At 44.6% G+C, this 16490-nt stretch overlaps 1 protein-coding gene across 1 annotated transcript in view; it reads right to left on the bottom strand.

Moving 5' to 3' along the window:
• Positions 1-2615: 2615 nt before the first annotated feature.
• LOC126282345 (insulin-like growth factor-binding protein complex acid labile subunit) overlaps positions 2616-16490 on the bottom strand; it is a 403838-nt gene continuing 389963 nt past the window's right edge. Inside the window, exon 6 of the mRNA XM_049982002.1 lies at positions 2616-2930. Coding sequence (XP_049837959.1) covers positions 2616-2930 — 315 coding nt within the window. The remainder of the gene's footprint in view (positions 2931-16490) is intronic.

The raw sequence follows: 16490 nt of genomic DNA, 5'->3' as shown, positions 1-16490 counted from the left end.
GCTTCAGCACAGTTCTACAACTCAAACAATTCAATTACGGTAACAGAATTTGCAGTGACTGTTCCCAGATAGTTCCTTTGAGGAAGAATTTAGCCTCGAAGTTTGGGAGCTCGAGAATTAAAACATAGGTTGCATACATTTAACAACCTTAAATTTAGTTCCTACCTGAAACACTGCAAAAAGTATGAAGCCTTTCGACATAAACTGCCGTCAACTGTACGTAAATGTAAGCTATTATGTCACCCTTCCTTTGAGTTTATATTGAAATTATGAATACTTCAAGCATTTATTTTCACACATTCGTTATCCTGAGGTGAGCAGAAATTTTCGTTTAAGGATTTTAGAGAAGGTAGTTTTGCATACAAACCATGATGTTATCATCGGGCAACGTTAACGTATGCATGTTATTGCACCATAAACGAAGGTATTTTCCATGCAAAAGTGAAAACAGACTATATGTTCGGATGTCCATGTTCCGTAGTTGTTGTTATGACTTTCTTCTGTCTTCAGTGTACCGAAGTGCAGGAGAGCGTTGCAACAAATGCATTTTGCTTCTATTGACAAACTATTTTCCGTCAGCAAATGTTTCACACATAATACGTTTCTACTTTTTGATTATTAGAGGCGGAAAAATTTATAAGTAAAATATGTTTTTAATCTATAAGAAGCAAAATGTATTCATCAGTTACATAGCTACCGCTGAAGCTTTTCGATGAAAACCGAACACACCAGGTGTAGCATTCAGTTAAATTACAGTACACTTAAGACGGAAAAAGAGCAAATTAATATCTATCGTATACAGATTGTTTAGGGAGAAATCGAACACATGATATGATAGACAACTTTGACTCTGGAGTACTGCCAATATGGATTTGTATCTATCGAGGAGACCTTACGAACTAGCATTTTTAAATTTACCTCATACAGACGTGATTTGCAGATACGTGACCGCAAATCAGTTAGCTGTAAGAGTACAAAGTACTTTTCAAAAACACCAAGAAAAATAAATTTTGACTTTTTGTGAGCAGTGTTAGGGACAACAAACTTTGTAACTATCATAACCACTTGTAACTGCGTGGGTATTACGTCAAGCACGCAACCGTAAGGTGCTGATTTCGACTCTTGTTACATGTTTTCTTACTTTGCTTTTGGATTCTATATATATTACCAAATTGAAATCTTAATAAACGATTATAGAACCATAATGGCCTGCTAAAGCAACGGCCTTGCCGCTGTGGACACACCGGTTCCCGTGAGATCACCGAAGTTAAGCGCTGTCGGGCGTGGTCGGCACTTAGATGGGTGACCATCCGGGCCGCCATGCGCTGTTCCCATGTTTCGGGGTGCCCTCAGCCTCGTGATGGCAATTGAGGACCTACTCGACCGAATGGTAGCGACTTCGGTCAAGAATACTACCTTACGACCGGGAGAGCGGTGTACTGACCCTCGCCCCTCCTATCCGCATCCTCCATCGCGGATGACACGGCGGTCGGATGGTCCCGGTAGGCCACTCGTGGCCTGACGACGGAGTGCTTTAGTGACCTGATAAAAATAATAACTATTATTTTTAATTGTAAATTGAATGGTAAATCGAGAATACATAACAAATAAGACATTTACATATTTTGTACCAAATTTTAATTTATAGTAAATAATAGCATTATGCTATAATTCTAAATGATATATTATTTTTATTAAATCATTAGCTATTCAATATTTGTTAACACAAATTTCAATTTGATAATAAATATACGATCCAAATAAAATTGAAAAATTAAATATTACGCATCACGGGAATTGAACGAGAAACATCCCGGTTACAAGACTAGACAGTTACACATGAAGAAGCGAACAGCTCTGTTAAACAACTCCAAATTTTTTTTCTCAACAGCTGTTGGAAATCTTCACAGTTGACGCTTCTTAAGGGCGTTTTTTTAAAAGCGTGTTTTACTGCTTGTAGAAACTGATGTTGGTCAGTGATTTTCGAGTTCTATAAGTCCGAAGCTATTCGATGGGGTCTATTCTATGAGGTTCCTTCGCCAGTCAAGAAGTTTTCCCTTATAAACAGTCCACCCTGTTACGTGATACAGATCTCTTTAATGATTAGAATTTAGAGGTAATAACAGACCAGTGCGCAAATTTGTAACATCTTACTACAACGAGGGTAAATGTTGGCTGCTAGACCTTAACCGTTTATAGTAACGTAGCTTCACCAAACGCAACCATGGATACTAATTCTCAATGGCTTTGTTTTCGCGGTACTAAAGTCTCACTGTACCTCATTCGAAAAAGATTATCTCGATTCTGTCGCGTCAGAATTGATGACAACGAAGCTTACTAGAGTTTACTTGATCGTAACATCAGGTCTTTAGCTCTCGGAAAAAACGTCCGTTGAATGTTCCAAGGGGACGTAACAATTTAATAGCGTTTAGATGTTCTATAGTTGACGTGAAGGTCTATGAAATATTGGCAATGAAAGGATTTGGAAGATAACGGTAAAGAACAAGTGATGTTTTCCACGGTGTATAGCTGTGTTGGTAGGTTTGGGATGTAGTATACAGCTGGTGGCAGTGTGGCGGAGGGGTGATCGCCGCACGAGATGTGAGTCGGGGCCTTCAGCTGCCGAAGCGAGAGGCGGCGGCGGCGGCGGCGGCGGCGGCCGCGATCAGCAGCGTGAGCCGGCTGGATGGCGTCGCGACGCCGGCTCCCAGCGGCGCCTCCAGGTTGCCGCGCGTCACCTGCTCCTGGCAGCGACCGATAGCCTCCAGGTCCAGCTCGGCGATGGGCTTGCCGTTCATCTCGAGCGGCGAGATGCAGAAGTTGCGCGCGCGGAACTCGGCGCTGCCGTTGGCCAGCGCGCTCTCCAGCAGCGTGTGGACGTGGCAGTCGCACGGGAAGTGGTTGCCGTGCACAGCCATCGTGTCCACGCCCTGCCAGAACACACGGAACAAGTCGGTGCAGGAAATATTTGAACTGAGGAACATACACTGGTTTCCAGAATTAAAGCAACATACCGCTATTTCACCGTCTTGTGTCTAATTCACGATAAAATCAAACAAATTGTCAACAGATGTCCGTAGAGGCGTCTTCTGTACGGGAGATGGCATTTCGATTAGTGAACAATCACGCCAGCTATGCCGGGCGATAAGAAGAATGGAAGCGGGCGATTGAAAACTGATCGTCGGCCGGAGTAGCCCAGCGGTTATAGCCGCTTCAGTCTGGAACCGTGCGACCACTAAGGTCGCAGGTTCGAATCCTGCATCGGGCATCGATGTGTGTGATGTCCTTAGGTTAGTTAGGTTTAAGTAGCTGTAAGTTTAGGGGACTGATGACCTCAGATGTTCAGTCTCATAGTGCTCAGAGCCATTTGAACCATTTGCAAACTGATTTGGCCCGAAGGTTTAATGTGAAACGTTCTGTTGCTTCTGTGGCAACAATTTATTGTGACCGAAATACACTACTGGCCATTACAATTACTACACTAAGAAGAAATGCACATGACAGACAGGCATTCATTGGACAAATATATTATACTAGAACTGACATGTGGTTACATTTTCAGGCAGTTTGGGTGCGTAGATCCTGAGAAATCAGTACCCAGAAGAACCACCTCTGGCCAAGATAACGCCCTTGATACGCCTGGGCATTGAGTCAGACAGAGCTCAGATGGCGTGTACAGGTACAGCTGCCCACGCAGCTTCAACACGATACCACAGTTCAGCAAGAGTAGTGACTGGCGTATTGTGACGTGCCAGTTCCTCGGCCACCATTGACCAGACGTTTTCAATTGGGGACAGATCTGGAGAATGTGCTGGCCAGGGCAGCAGTCGAACATTTTCTGTATCCAGAAAGGCCCGTACAGGACCTGCAACATGCGGTCGTGCATTATCCTGCTGTAATGTAGGGTTTCGCAGGGATCGAATGAAGGGTAGACCCACGGGTCGTAACACATCTGAAATGAAACGTCCCCTGTTCAAAATGCCGTCAATGCGAAGAAGAAGTGACCGAGACGTCTAACCAATGGCACACCACGCCGGGTGATACGCCAGAATGGCGATGACGAATACACGCTTCCAATGTGCGTTCACCGAGATCTCTCCAAACACGGATGCGACCACCATGATGCTGTAAACATAACCTGGATTCACCCGAAAAAATGACGTTTTGCCATTCGTGCACCCAGGTTCGTCGTTGAGGACACCATGACAGGCGCTCCTGTCTGTGATTCAGCGTCAACGGTAACCACAGCCATGGTCTCCGAGCTGATAGTCCATGCTGCTGCAAACGCCGTTGTTGTCTTGCAAACGTCCTCAAGGATCGAGACGTGGCTGTACGATCCGTTACAGCCATGCGAATAAGATGCCTGTCATCTCGACTGCTCGTCATACGCGGCCGTTGGGATCCAGCCCGGCGTCCCGTATTACCCTCCTGAACCCACCGATTCCATGTTCTGCTAACAGTCATTGGATCTTGACCAAAGCGAGCAGCAATGTCGCGATACGATAACCCGCAATCGCGATAGGCTACAATTCTACCTTTATCAAAGTCGGAAACGTGGTGGTACGCATTTCCGCTCCGCACACGAGGCATCACAACAACGTTTCGCATGGCAACGCCGGTCAACTGCTCTTTGTGTATGAGAAATCGTTTGGAAACTTTCTTCATTTCAGCACGTTGTACGTGTCGCCACCGGTTCCAGTGTTGTGTGAATGCTCTGAAAAGCTGTTCATTTGCATATCACAGCATCTCCTTCAGTCGGTTAAATTTCGCGTCTGTAGCACGTCATCTTCGTGGTGTAGCAATTTTGATGGCCAGTTGTGTAGTATCCCGAAGACCGGGACAGGGCCGCCCACGTGTGTTATCAAAATTAGATAACCATTATATGGCCGTTAAGCACGACGATTCCGCGTTGGTATTGCACTTCAACTGTAATCTGACCTCGGGACCTCAAAGAATGTAAAATCGATACATGGCAAGAAGAATGGGGCACAAGTGAAAAGGGATGGAGAGCACATACATTTTTTCCGTATATCACGGAAAGGTTAAGAATGAAACATGCCGATCCTAGCCGCGGTATGGTGCATTTATTGACTTGTCACGGACCTCATCCCACGCACTTGAACCGCGTGAGTCTAAGAGACACATTTACATGTACATGCGGAGGTATGGGAGCCCCCGAACACACAATCCAAGTGTGCGGGAAATACAGACAACACAGGAACACACCAGGAATACAACACTTACAAACTGAACAACACATATACGATCCAATCAGAACACCAGAGTTATGGGATGAACTAAACATACTGACAGAAAAAATCTCAGATGAATGCCATAAAGAGTATAGGCGCGAGAGACCGTACAGACGACAAACCTAGATGCAGCACCTACATAAACGCCACAGTGTGGAGGATGAAAACCGAGACAGTAAGAAGACCAACAGAAATCCATTAGTCTAAACATAATGTACAGATATCACAATAGATTACACGTAACTAAAGCTCAACATCGGTCAAATGGCTCTGAGCACTATGGGACTTAACTTCTGAGGTCATCAGTACCCCAGAACTTAGAACTACTTAAACCTAACTAACCTAAGGACATCACACACATCCATGCCCGAGGCAGGATTCGAACCTGCGACCGTAGCAGTCGCGCGGTTCCAGGCTGTAGCGTCTACAATCGCTCGGCCACCGCGGCCAGCAGCTCAACATGAATAGATGTAAACAGTGTCGGTCCACCGTCGCAATTGCCACAGGCAAACACGGCAATTTAAACATGTTAATAGCGTAATTATCTTAGTAACAGCTTTAGTAATTAGCATAGAAATTAGATTAGCACAGATCTTCTTAGTTAAACCAAGCAAAGGATTGGAGACTGAGGATCAATGCCTTGACGAATAATTCCAAGGATTTCATTCTCAGGTCCCCAGGGTGGAGGGACTATAAACTTCTTCCCTTCATATCTTCTTCCCTGTTCTTCATTCTAAATCATATTTTTTGTACTTCTTTTTCAAAATTTAAACTTCATGTAAATTTTTGTTAAACTGTTTGGGAAAGCTGCAGTAAAGAAAATAAAAGAAAGATAAATAGCAAACAAAGATAACCAAGAAAAAGAAAACAAAATGAAAGAGACAAAAAGAAAATATGATCAATCATGACCCGCCCACATGTGACGGGACACGGACAACGGTGCGATCGAATGCGGGAACTGGTGTGGAGGTTCAGCCATATCAGCGCCCATATACCGATCGCAGCGGCTAAGTGGTTAATAAAGACCCACCTTAAGCAATTAAGTAGTGGGTCGTAAAATCAGGGTGGCAAGTGAAAAAAAAAAAAAAAAATCTGAGCTCGCAGCATTTACTGGACATGTTGTATTGAGACAAACGGTGTAAAGAACGCTTCGGCAGAGTAGTCTTTATTGTCGGTCACCTTCTATATGTGTACTGTTTCACGGAAGGCAACGACTAGAGTAGAGTTGTCAACATGCCACCTGGACGGTCGAACAGTGATCCAACGTTCTTTTTGGTCTGGAGAGTGAGTCTCGACGCATTCGCATATGGAGGGAACGTGAAAAGATGCCGATATCGAGGGGAATCCTTAATAGTGTGTGCAGGGATTATATTGGCCACTCGGTCACCTCTTCATGAAATTGTACGGATGAAACGGCAAGATTTAACTGCTTTCATGTATCGCGACGTGATCTTACGTGTGATTGTTGCGAGTTCTGTCGGTCTAGACTTCGTATTTATGGACGACAAAGTTCGGCCACATAGAGCACGGGTGGTAGACGTTTTCTTGGAAATGGAAGACACTGCATGCATGACTTGGTCTGCTCGCTCTCCCGATTTGAATCCCATTGAGAATGTCTGGGATGTGCTAGGGAGACAGGTTGCGTCACGTCAGCATCCACCAACCACTCTCCAAGTCTTGTGGGTAGCTCTGCAGGTAGAGTGGGCGTTATTGCCTCAACATGAGACTGACGACATCACTCACAGCATGCTCCTTCGTTATCAGGCCTTTACTGCTGCCAGAGTTTGAAAAGAGCAATGCAAAAGCTCAGTCTAGATTTAGTGGGGGGCAGAGAAGTAAAATGGAAAGAAGACAAGGATTTCTGGTCAAATGATTATAAAGCAATATTAAGGGAAGAAGAGAATGCTATTACAGGAGTAGGACTCGTTATAAACAGGAAGGTAGGACAGATAGTGAGAAGCTGTGAGGTGTTCAATGATAGCATTGTTCTTGCCAGATTCGACAGCTAGCAACACCGACAGCAACAGTTCATGTATACAGGCCGACGTTGCAAATCGAAGCTGAAGAGATAGGGAAGGTATATGCGGGTACTTAAGGGGTAATTCAGTATGTAAAAGAAGATGAAAATATAGTAGTCATGCTGAACTGGAATTTGGTTGCAGGGGAAGGAGCAGAAGAAACGGTTATCAGAGAACATGGGCTTTCTACTAGTAACGTGAGAGTAGGAAGCATAATTCAGTTCTGCAATAAATTTCATCCAGTAATGGCGTGACTTCAAGAACTACAAGAGGAGGTGGTACCCACGAAAAGGCCGGGAGATACGGAAAGATTTCAGTTAGATTACATTGTGGTTTGCAGAGATTCCGAAATCAGATATCGGATTGTAAGGCGTACCCAGGAGCAGATATGGACTCAAATCACAATGTACTATTGGTGAAGAGTTGGCTGAAGTTTAATGGATTAGTCAGGAGGAAAAATGAGCAAAGATATCTGATACGAAGGCAGTAAGCAATAGTACGCTTGAAGTACTCTAAAGCTATAGACAATGCGATAATGAATAGGTCAGTAGACACTTCAGCTGAAGAGGAATGGACATCTCAGAAAGGACAGTCACAGAAGTTGGAGAGAAAGTTATAGTTGCACAGAAGATAACTGTCAAGAAACCATGGGTAACAGAAGGAATGTTACAATTGATCGATGAAAGAAGGAAGTACAAAGATGTTCAGGAAGAATCAGAAACACAGAAATACAAGTCACTTCGTAGTGAAATAAATGGGAAGTGCAGAGAAGTTGTGGCGAAGTGGCTGCGGAAAAACGTGGAGAAATCGAAAAAGAAATGATAGTCGGAAGTACTGAGAATATAGAAACGCCAAACAATTATCGGTGAAATTAAAAGCAAGGGTGGTAACATTTTCAGTGCAATGGGAATTCCACTGTTAAATGCAGAAGAGAGAGAGGATAGGAGGAGAGAGTGCATTGAAGGCATCTATGAGTGGGAAGACTTGTTTGATAACGTGACGGAAAAAGAATCAGGACTCGATGTAGAAGAGATAGGGGATCCAGATTTAGAATCCAAATTTGGAAGAGCTTTGAAAGACGTAAGGTCGAATAACGAAGAAGGAATTGGCACAAAAACAATTATTCACGGTGGTGTGTAGAATGTATGAGTCTGGCGATATACCACCTGATTTTCGAAGAAACAACATTCCGATTGCAACGGCCGACAAGTGTGAGATTTATCACACAATCACCATAACTGCTCATTCATCCAAGTGGTTGACAAGAATAATATACAGAATAAGAGAAAAGAAAATTGAGGAAGTGTTAGTCAACGATCAGTTTGGCTTTAGGAAAGGTAAAGGCACGAGAGAGGCAATTCTGACGTTGCGGCTGGTAATGGAAACAAGACTAAAGAAAAATCAAGATACGGTCATAGATTTGTCGAACTGGAAAATTCGCTTGGCAGTGTCAAATGCTAGGAAATGTTCGAAATCCTGAGAAAAATTGGGGTAAGCTATAGGGAAAGACGGGTAACATTCAATATTTACAAGGACCAAGAAGGAATACTAAGGGTCGAAGATCTAGAACGAAGAACTCGGATTAAAATGTGTGTAAGACAGGGATAAACTTTTTCGGCCCTACAGTTCAATATATACATGTAAGAAGCATTGACGGAAATAAAATCAAGGTTAAAGAGTGAATTAAAATTCTAGGTACAAGGATATAAATTTGTAAGGTGGCTATAATTTCGCACCTTATAATGACTCGTCTACATACTTTGCCGTGATTTACAATCGGAATTAGGTACCATTTGATAGGTTTTACATAGTATATAAGAATGTTTAAGGAAGACTGACATTGTAACGTACACTTTGTAAATAGTTGTTAACGTTTATTGCATGAAATGTGATGGATTGTCTTTATTATCAAAATGGTGTAATGAATGATTGTTGGTGCTAGTAGAGGTTGGAACGCCAATGGAAACGAAACAGCAGGCGTAAGTCAGGCCATGGAAGGAAAATCCCGCACAGGTGGGTTGGTCCACCTTAACACAGGTTGAGTGACTGGAAATGACGAGTTTGAGATCCTGGCTGCTTAACACAGGAAGTAGCCCACGACGGACGGTCCGGCCACCTGAGTGCTAAAGCACAATAGAGCGGTGGCTCGCCGGTCTTGTGGCGAGGTTGTTCGGCGTTCGGACGAATCCTTAGAGAGGGAGAATATTCCGTGGTTTTGAGAATATGATTCCTCTTCTGCAATCTCAGGAGATTTTATAGTTAGTGAACGGTTAGGCATTGTAGTGTTGCGAACTTATACGGCATTGGATTTCGCCTCTGGATACGGAGTCGTCTTTAAGTACGCAGCGTTCAGTGATTGAGAGCACTTCTTTTTCCTCTTGCCTGAACAGCTTATCCTACATACTCTAAGTTCGTCCAAGGCTACATTCTATATAAATACCTTCATAAAAGACTTCCATAACGTTAAATTTACATCTTCTGCTAATAAAATTCGCTTAGGAACACTTTTCTTACCAGTGCCAGTGTATATCACTACTTAGGCAGTAGTTCGCTATTTTGTTGCACAGACACAAAAAACTCATGGACTACTTTTAGTGTCAAAAGACAAAGGAATTAAAGACATCAGCTGCCAGTGGGTACTGGTTTATATTAACAGGCCAACCAAAAAAACAGGGCAAAAAAAATTAAATGAGCGTGTGGCATTGTTGTTGAGGAGGCTCCATCCGGGTAAGTTCGGCTGCCGAGTGCAATGCAAGTCTTATTTCAGGTGAAGCCACATTGGGCGACTTGCGCATGATAGTAAGATGATAAGATAAGAACTCAACACCCAATCCACGGGGGGGGGGGGGGGGGTGAAAACCAGCCAGGGATCGAACCCGGACCAGCAGAATGATAGGCAAGCACGTTGCCACTCAGCTAAGCAGTGGGACAGCAGCCTCATAATTTGTGCCAGACTGCAACCGAACTCATGTCTTCTGCTTACTAGCCATTTGAGTTGACCACTACGTCATCCGGGTCACCACAACCTCACGGACTACGCCTGCACGCCCCCTGTCAGACCCAATTTCCTTAACTTATACCACACATTACTGATGTAGCGCCCCCCACTCATTAGCCTTGGTACTCGCGGCGTGTCGCCGACTTCGTAAAAGTTCGAGCTTGGTGTGCCTCTTCACCGAAGGGCCCACAAATATAAATGAATGCCCACTGGCAGCTTATGTCTTCTGTAACTCTTTTGCTTGTTGATATATAGTGGCTGCAGGGTCAAAGCGGTATCTATCCTTTCGGACATATAATGTATGCTTTTAGTTTCTCATATGCTAGTAAAATTCTACTAGTGCTACCTTATTTGACTACATTCCGTTACCCTTCTTCTATTGTTGTTGCTGTTCATCTCTTCTGAAAACAGTAAACACTTCATTCAAACTGCTCTTCCAAGTACTAAACAACTTTGACAGAATTATAGTCTCACTGGAAATCCACAAAAATTTCATATTTTACCTGAACTTCTATTCCCTTTCAAAACTACTTGTTGGTTTCCTGCATCGCTTGTCCAGTGTACAGACTGAATAACTTTAGCGAGAGGATACACTCCTGCTTCATCCGTTCTCAGCTACTGCTTTCCCGTCATGACTCTTTGACCTGTACAAGTTCTAGACAAATTTTCGCAACCAGTAGTTTTCTCCTGCTAGCTTGAGAATTTTGGGAACAGTATTCCAGTCAACATTGTGAATAAACAGTTGCCACTTATTATCATCCATGGTGTCAATGAACACATTAAAATAAGTTTACTTTACGAAATAGCAGTACCTGTGGTATTAAGGAGTACGATTCAATATTCCTTCGGATATGCATGCACTGCAGGGACAACAGGCATAAAGAAATGTATGAAATGCATTGCTAATTGCGAATATGAACCACCTCGGCTGTATAATGGAATGATAACAGTGAAAAATTGTGCCGGACCTGGACTTGAACCCGGATTGCCCGCTTTAAGCAAGCGTTTGCCTCAACCTCTTCGGCTATCCGTGCTCGAATCACGTCCAGACACAAAATTTCCTATGTCGTCGTCCATCTGTAACAAACTGCACTCGTTTGTTTCGTATATTCCCATCCAGGAAGGACATACAATCCTGGAAATTGAAATAAGAACACCGTGAATTCATTGTCCCAGGAAGGGGAAACTTTATTGACACATTCCTGGGGTCAGATACATCACATGATCACACTGACAGAACCACAGGCACATAGACACAGGCAACAGAGCATGCACAATGTCGGCACTAGTACAGTGTATATCCACCTTTCGCAGCAATGCAGGCTGCTATTCTCCCATGGAGACGATCGTAGAGATTCTGGATGTAGTCCTGTGGAACGGCTTGCCATGCCATTTCCACCTGGCGCCTCAGTTGGACCAGCGTTCGTGCTGGACGTGCAGACCGCGTGAGACGACGCTTCATCCAGTCCCAAACATGCTCAATGGGGGACAGATCCAGAGATCTTGCTGGCCAGGGTAGTTGACTTACACCTTCTAGAGCACGTTGGGTGGCACGGGATACATGCGGACGTGCATTGTCCTGTTGTAACAGTAAGTTCCATTAACGGTCTAGGAATGGTAGAACGATGGGTTCGATGACGGTTTGGATGTACCATGCACTATTCAGTGTCCCCTCGACGATCACCAGAGGTGTACGGCCAGTGTAGGAGATCGCTCCCCACACCATGATGCCGGGTGTTGGCCCTGTGTGCCTCGGTCGTATGCACTCCTGATTGTGGCGCTCACATGCACGGCGCCAAACACGCATACGACCATCATTGGCACCAAGGCAGAAGCGACTCTCATCGCTGAAGACGACACGTCTCCATTCGTCCCTCCATTCACGCCTGTCGCGACACCACTGGAGGCGGGCTGCACGATGTTGGGGCGTAAGCGGAAGACGGCCTAACGGTGTGCGGGACCGTAGCCCAGCTTCATGGAGACGGTTGCGAATGGTCCTCGCCCATACCCCAGGAGCAACAGTGAGCCTAATTTGCTGGGAAGTGGCGGTGCGGTCCCCTACGGCAGTGGGTAGGATCCTACGGTGTTGGCGTACATCCGTGCGTCGCTGCGGTCCGGTCCCAGGTCGACGGGAGCGTGCACCTTCCGCCGGCCACTGGCGACAACATCGATGTACTGTGGAGACCTCACGCCCCACGTGTTGAGCAATTCGGCGGTACGTCCACCCAGCCTCCCGCATGCGCACTATACGCCCTAGCTCAAGGTCCGTCAACTGCACATACGGTTCACGTCCACGCTGTCACGGCATGCTACCAGTGTTAAAGACTGCGGTGGAGCTCCGTATGCCGCGGCAAACTGGCTGACACTGACGGCGGCGGTGCACAAATGCTGCGCAGCTAGCGCCATTCGAAGGCCAACACCGCGGTTCCTGGTGTGTCCGCTGTGCCGTGCGTGTGATCATTGCTTGTACAGCCCTCTCGCAGTGTCCGGAGCAAGTATGGTGGGTCTGACACACCGGTGTCCATGTGTTCTTTTTTCCATTTCCAGGAGTGTATTTATTGAAGGTCGAGGGCCTGATATTGACGAATGAATACGAAATAATAGTGCCTGTGTTACTAAGTAGTACGACGCACTGTTCCTTAGGACACGCAAATTTTCACTGTCGCCGTTCCAACATACAGCAGATGGTGGTTCACACTCACAATTGTGAATACATTTCCTGTATTGCTTGGTGGCTTGCAGAGCCTGTCCGAATGAACATTGCATTGCCTTTCCTAATAACACAGGCACTACTATTTCGTATCCATCCGCCAATACTAGGAAGCGAATATTAATTAAAATGTCTTCCCACGTACGGGAATTTCATAATGTGTGTACGAGTACTGACTATGAAGCATGAAAGACGACATGCGGAACTTGGGATCTGACCGTGGGTCGTGCACCAGCCACAGCGGTTTAAAGGCAACCCCATACATAAAGTTGTAAATCCGAAGTCCGGTCCGGCACAAATTTTCAGTGTCATCATTCCAATGGCGCGGAGGCACGCAGCATGTCGCACGTTGCAGTCGCGCGAAACACCGGACTTATCGCCGCGTGGCGTGTCGTTCTCTATGGGTTAAGAACTGCGTCGTTTGGCGTGCGTCCACCCCGGAAGAAAGGTGGTAACTTGCGAGACCCGGCCAGAAAAAGCTTTTACCTGGGCCACACCTGTTCTTTTGTCCGCGGGTGGTGCCAGGCGCCACTAGAGAGCAATAAACTGTGTCGCCTAGAGGGCCGACGCAGGATGCTGCCGCTTGGTAACTGCACACTCACGTTACGCGCAATATTCTAGTAAAGCAAAAGCTGCACTTCCAAATGGTGCATTTTAAATTAAAATCAGAGGTAAGCTATATAAACATATTAGCCTCCAAATTTGGTCAAATGTAGGGTTCTGATTTTTTGAAGGTAACTTTCGGACGATTACCTTAGGAATTACAAAACATACACTTCTGTCGTTATTACACTGGCTTGCCAGGCAGAACATAAACACAAAGGCAGATTAACAAAGGGCAAAAAGGCTTTACCGTTTAATAAGGGATTGTCGAAGTTGACCTTAAATTTCTTGTCACGGAATTTACCCCAGATTTTGAAAAGCTTTCAAATTTTTTTTCAATCTTTACTCATAATAATGCTATTTTTGAGCTCTCTGGATAAAACTCATGTAGAGACCTAGATTTGTAAATGTGAAGTAACTTAGATGGACTGCAAAGAAAGTACAAACTTAGCTGTACAGAAACGGGTGGTCCATTTCACTTTTGGTCTCATAGAACGCAGAATTTATTCCTCTATATCGTTTGTAAGAACCACTTTATTGATAGATGGATTAGTTTCAACGAGATTACCAAAAAACAGAGGTTGAAGGGAAAGTTTTCCATGAACATGTACCAGGTGCACCGGTATGAAATGAGCGTTAAGATACAAATGAGTCGATAGGGAACATTTATTGTCAACGAGCCTTAAGTTTTGTTTGTTTGGTTGGTATGACATCTGTCAATGATATTTAGTATACATCAAGTCATGGAACAAACAACATCATATGTTTTCATTGTGTTAACAAAGTCGAATTTTGTACCAGAAAGTGATGATTAGCGGAAAGCATTAATTTTATGTTTTCATTTGAAAAAAAAAAAAGTGGTGAAGGCTGCCGGTCTTGCTTACGAGATGAAGGCAGTGCTCACCATCTGCAGCATCGTCGACAGAACCGACTGCGGACCTTTGGTGCAGAGCCGGGTGGAGGGTCTGAATCAGAGGCTCAGACGGTTTTGCGACCGTGTTGGCTGCAGATTCCTTGACTTGCGCCATATGGTGGTGGGGTTTCGGGTTCCGCTGAATAGGCCAGGAGTTCACTACACTCAGCTGGCGGCTACGCAGGTAGCCGAGGCTGTGTGGCGTGGACTGGACGGTTTTTTAGGTTAGAAGGCCTCGGGAAAGTACGAGGTGGGCTGCAACGTCAAAGGGTGCATGGCAAATACAGGACGTGCTTGGATCAAGGAATAATCGGAATTACAGTTCTAAATTGTTGTAGTTGTGCTGGAAAAGTCCCTGAGCTTCAAGCGCTAATAGAAAGTACAGAAGCTGATATCGTTATATGTACAGAAAGCTGGCTAAAGCCTGAAATAAGCTCTGCAGAAATTAATACGAAGTCTCAGACGGTGTTCAGGAAAGATAGATTGGGCAGAATAGGTGGTGGAGTGTTTGTGTCTGTCAGTAGTGGTTTGTCTTGTGGTGAAGTCGAAGTAGATACTCCGTGCGAATTTGTATGGGTGGAGGTTATACTTAACAGCCGAACTAAGTTAATAATTGGCTCCTTCTACCGACCCCCAGACTCCGATGATATAGTTGCGGAACAGTTCAGAGAAAGTTTGAGTCTCGTAGCAAATAAGTACCCCACTCATACGGTTATAGTTGGTGGGGACTTCAACCTTCCCTCGATATGTTGGCAAAAATACTTGTTCAAAACCGGTGGTAGGCAGAAAACATCTTCCTAGATTGTCCTAAATGCTTTCTCCGAAAATTATTTCGAGCAGTTAGTCCACGAACCCACGCGAATTGTAAATGGTTGCGAAAACACACTTGACCTCTTAGCCACAAACAATCCAGAGCTGATAGAGAGCATCATGACTGATACAGGGATTAGTGATCACAAGGTCGTTGTAGATAGGTTCAATACCGTTTCTTCCAAATCCATCAGACACAAACGCAAAATAATTTTATTTAAAAAAGCGGATAAATTGTCACTAGAAGCCTTCCTAAAAGACAATCTCCATTCCTTCCGAACTGACTATGAAAATGTAGACGAGATGTGGCTCAAATTCAAAGATATAGTAGCAACAGCAATTGAGAGATTGATACCTTATAAATTGGTAAGAGATGGAACGGATCAGCCGTGGTACACAAAAACAGGTCCGAACGCTGTTGCAGAGTTAACGGAAAAAATCATGTGAAGGTCAGAATAACGCGAAATCCCGAAGATTGGCTAAAATTTACAGACGCGCGAAATTTGGCACGGACTTCGATGCAGGATGCCTTTAATAGGTTCCACAACGAAACATTGTCTTGAAATTTGGTAGAAAATCCGAAGAAATTCTTGTCGTATGTAAAGTACACAAACTGCAGGACGCAGTCAACACCTTCGCTGCGCAGTGCCGATGGTACTGTTACCGACGATTGTGCCGCTAACGAGGAGCTATTGAACGCAGTTTTCCGAAATTCCTTCACCAGGGAAGACGAATGGAATATTCCAGAATTTGAAACACGAACATCTGCTAGCATGAGTTTCTTAGAAGTATATACCTTAGGGGTTGCGAAGGAACTCAAATCGCTTGATACGGGCACGTCTTCAGGTCCAGATTGTATACCGATTAGGTTCCTTTCAGATTACGCTGATACAATAGTTCCCTACTTAGCACTCATATACAACCGCTCGCTCACCGATAGATCTGTACCTACAGATTGGAAAATTTCGCAGGTCGCACCAGTGTTTAAGAAGGGTAGTAGGAGTATTCCATCTAACTACAGACCTATATCATTGACGTCGGTTTGCAATAGGGTTTCGGAGCATATACTGTATTCAAACATTATGAATCACCTCAAAGGGAACGATCTATTGATAAGTAATCAGCATGGCTTCAGAAAACATCGCTCTTGTGCAACGCAGCTAGCTCTTTATTCGCACGAAGTAAT

Source organism: Schistocerca gregaria, chromosome 7 (assembly GCF_023897955.1).
Source record: "Schistocerca gregaria isolate iqSchGreg1 chromosome 7, iqSchGreg1.2, whole genome shotgun sequence".
Taxonomy (NCBI): domain Eukaryota; kingdom Metazoa; phylum Arthropoda; class Insecta; order Orthoptera; family Acrididae; genus Schistocerca; species Schistocerca gregaria.
The sequence above is the reverse complement of the archived record's forward strand: the minus strand, read 5'-3'. Positions and strand labels throughout refer to the sequence as shown.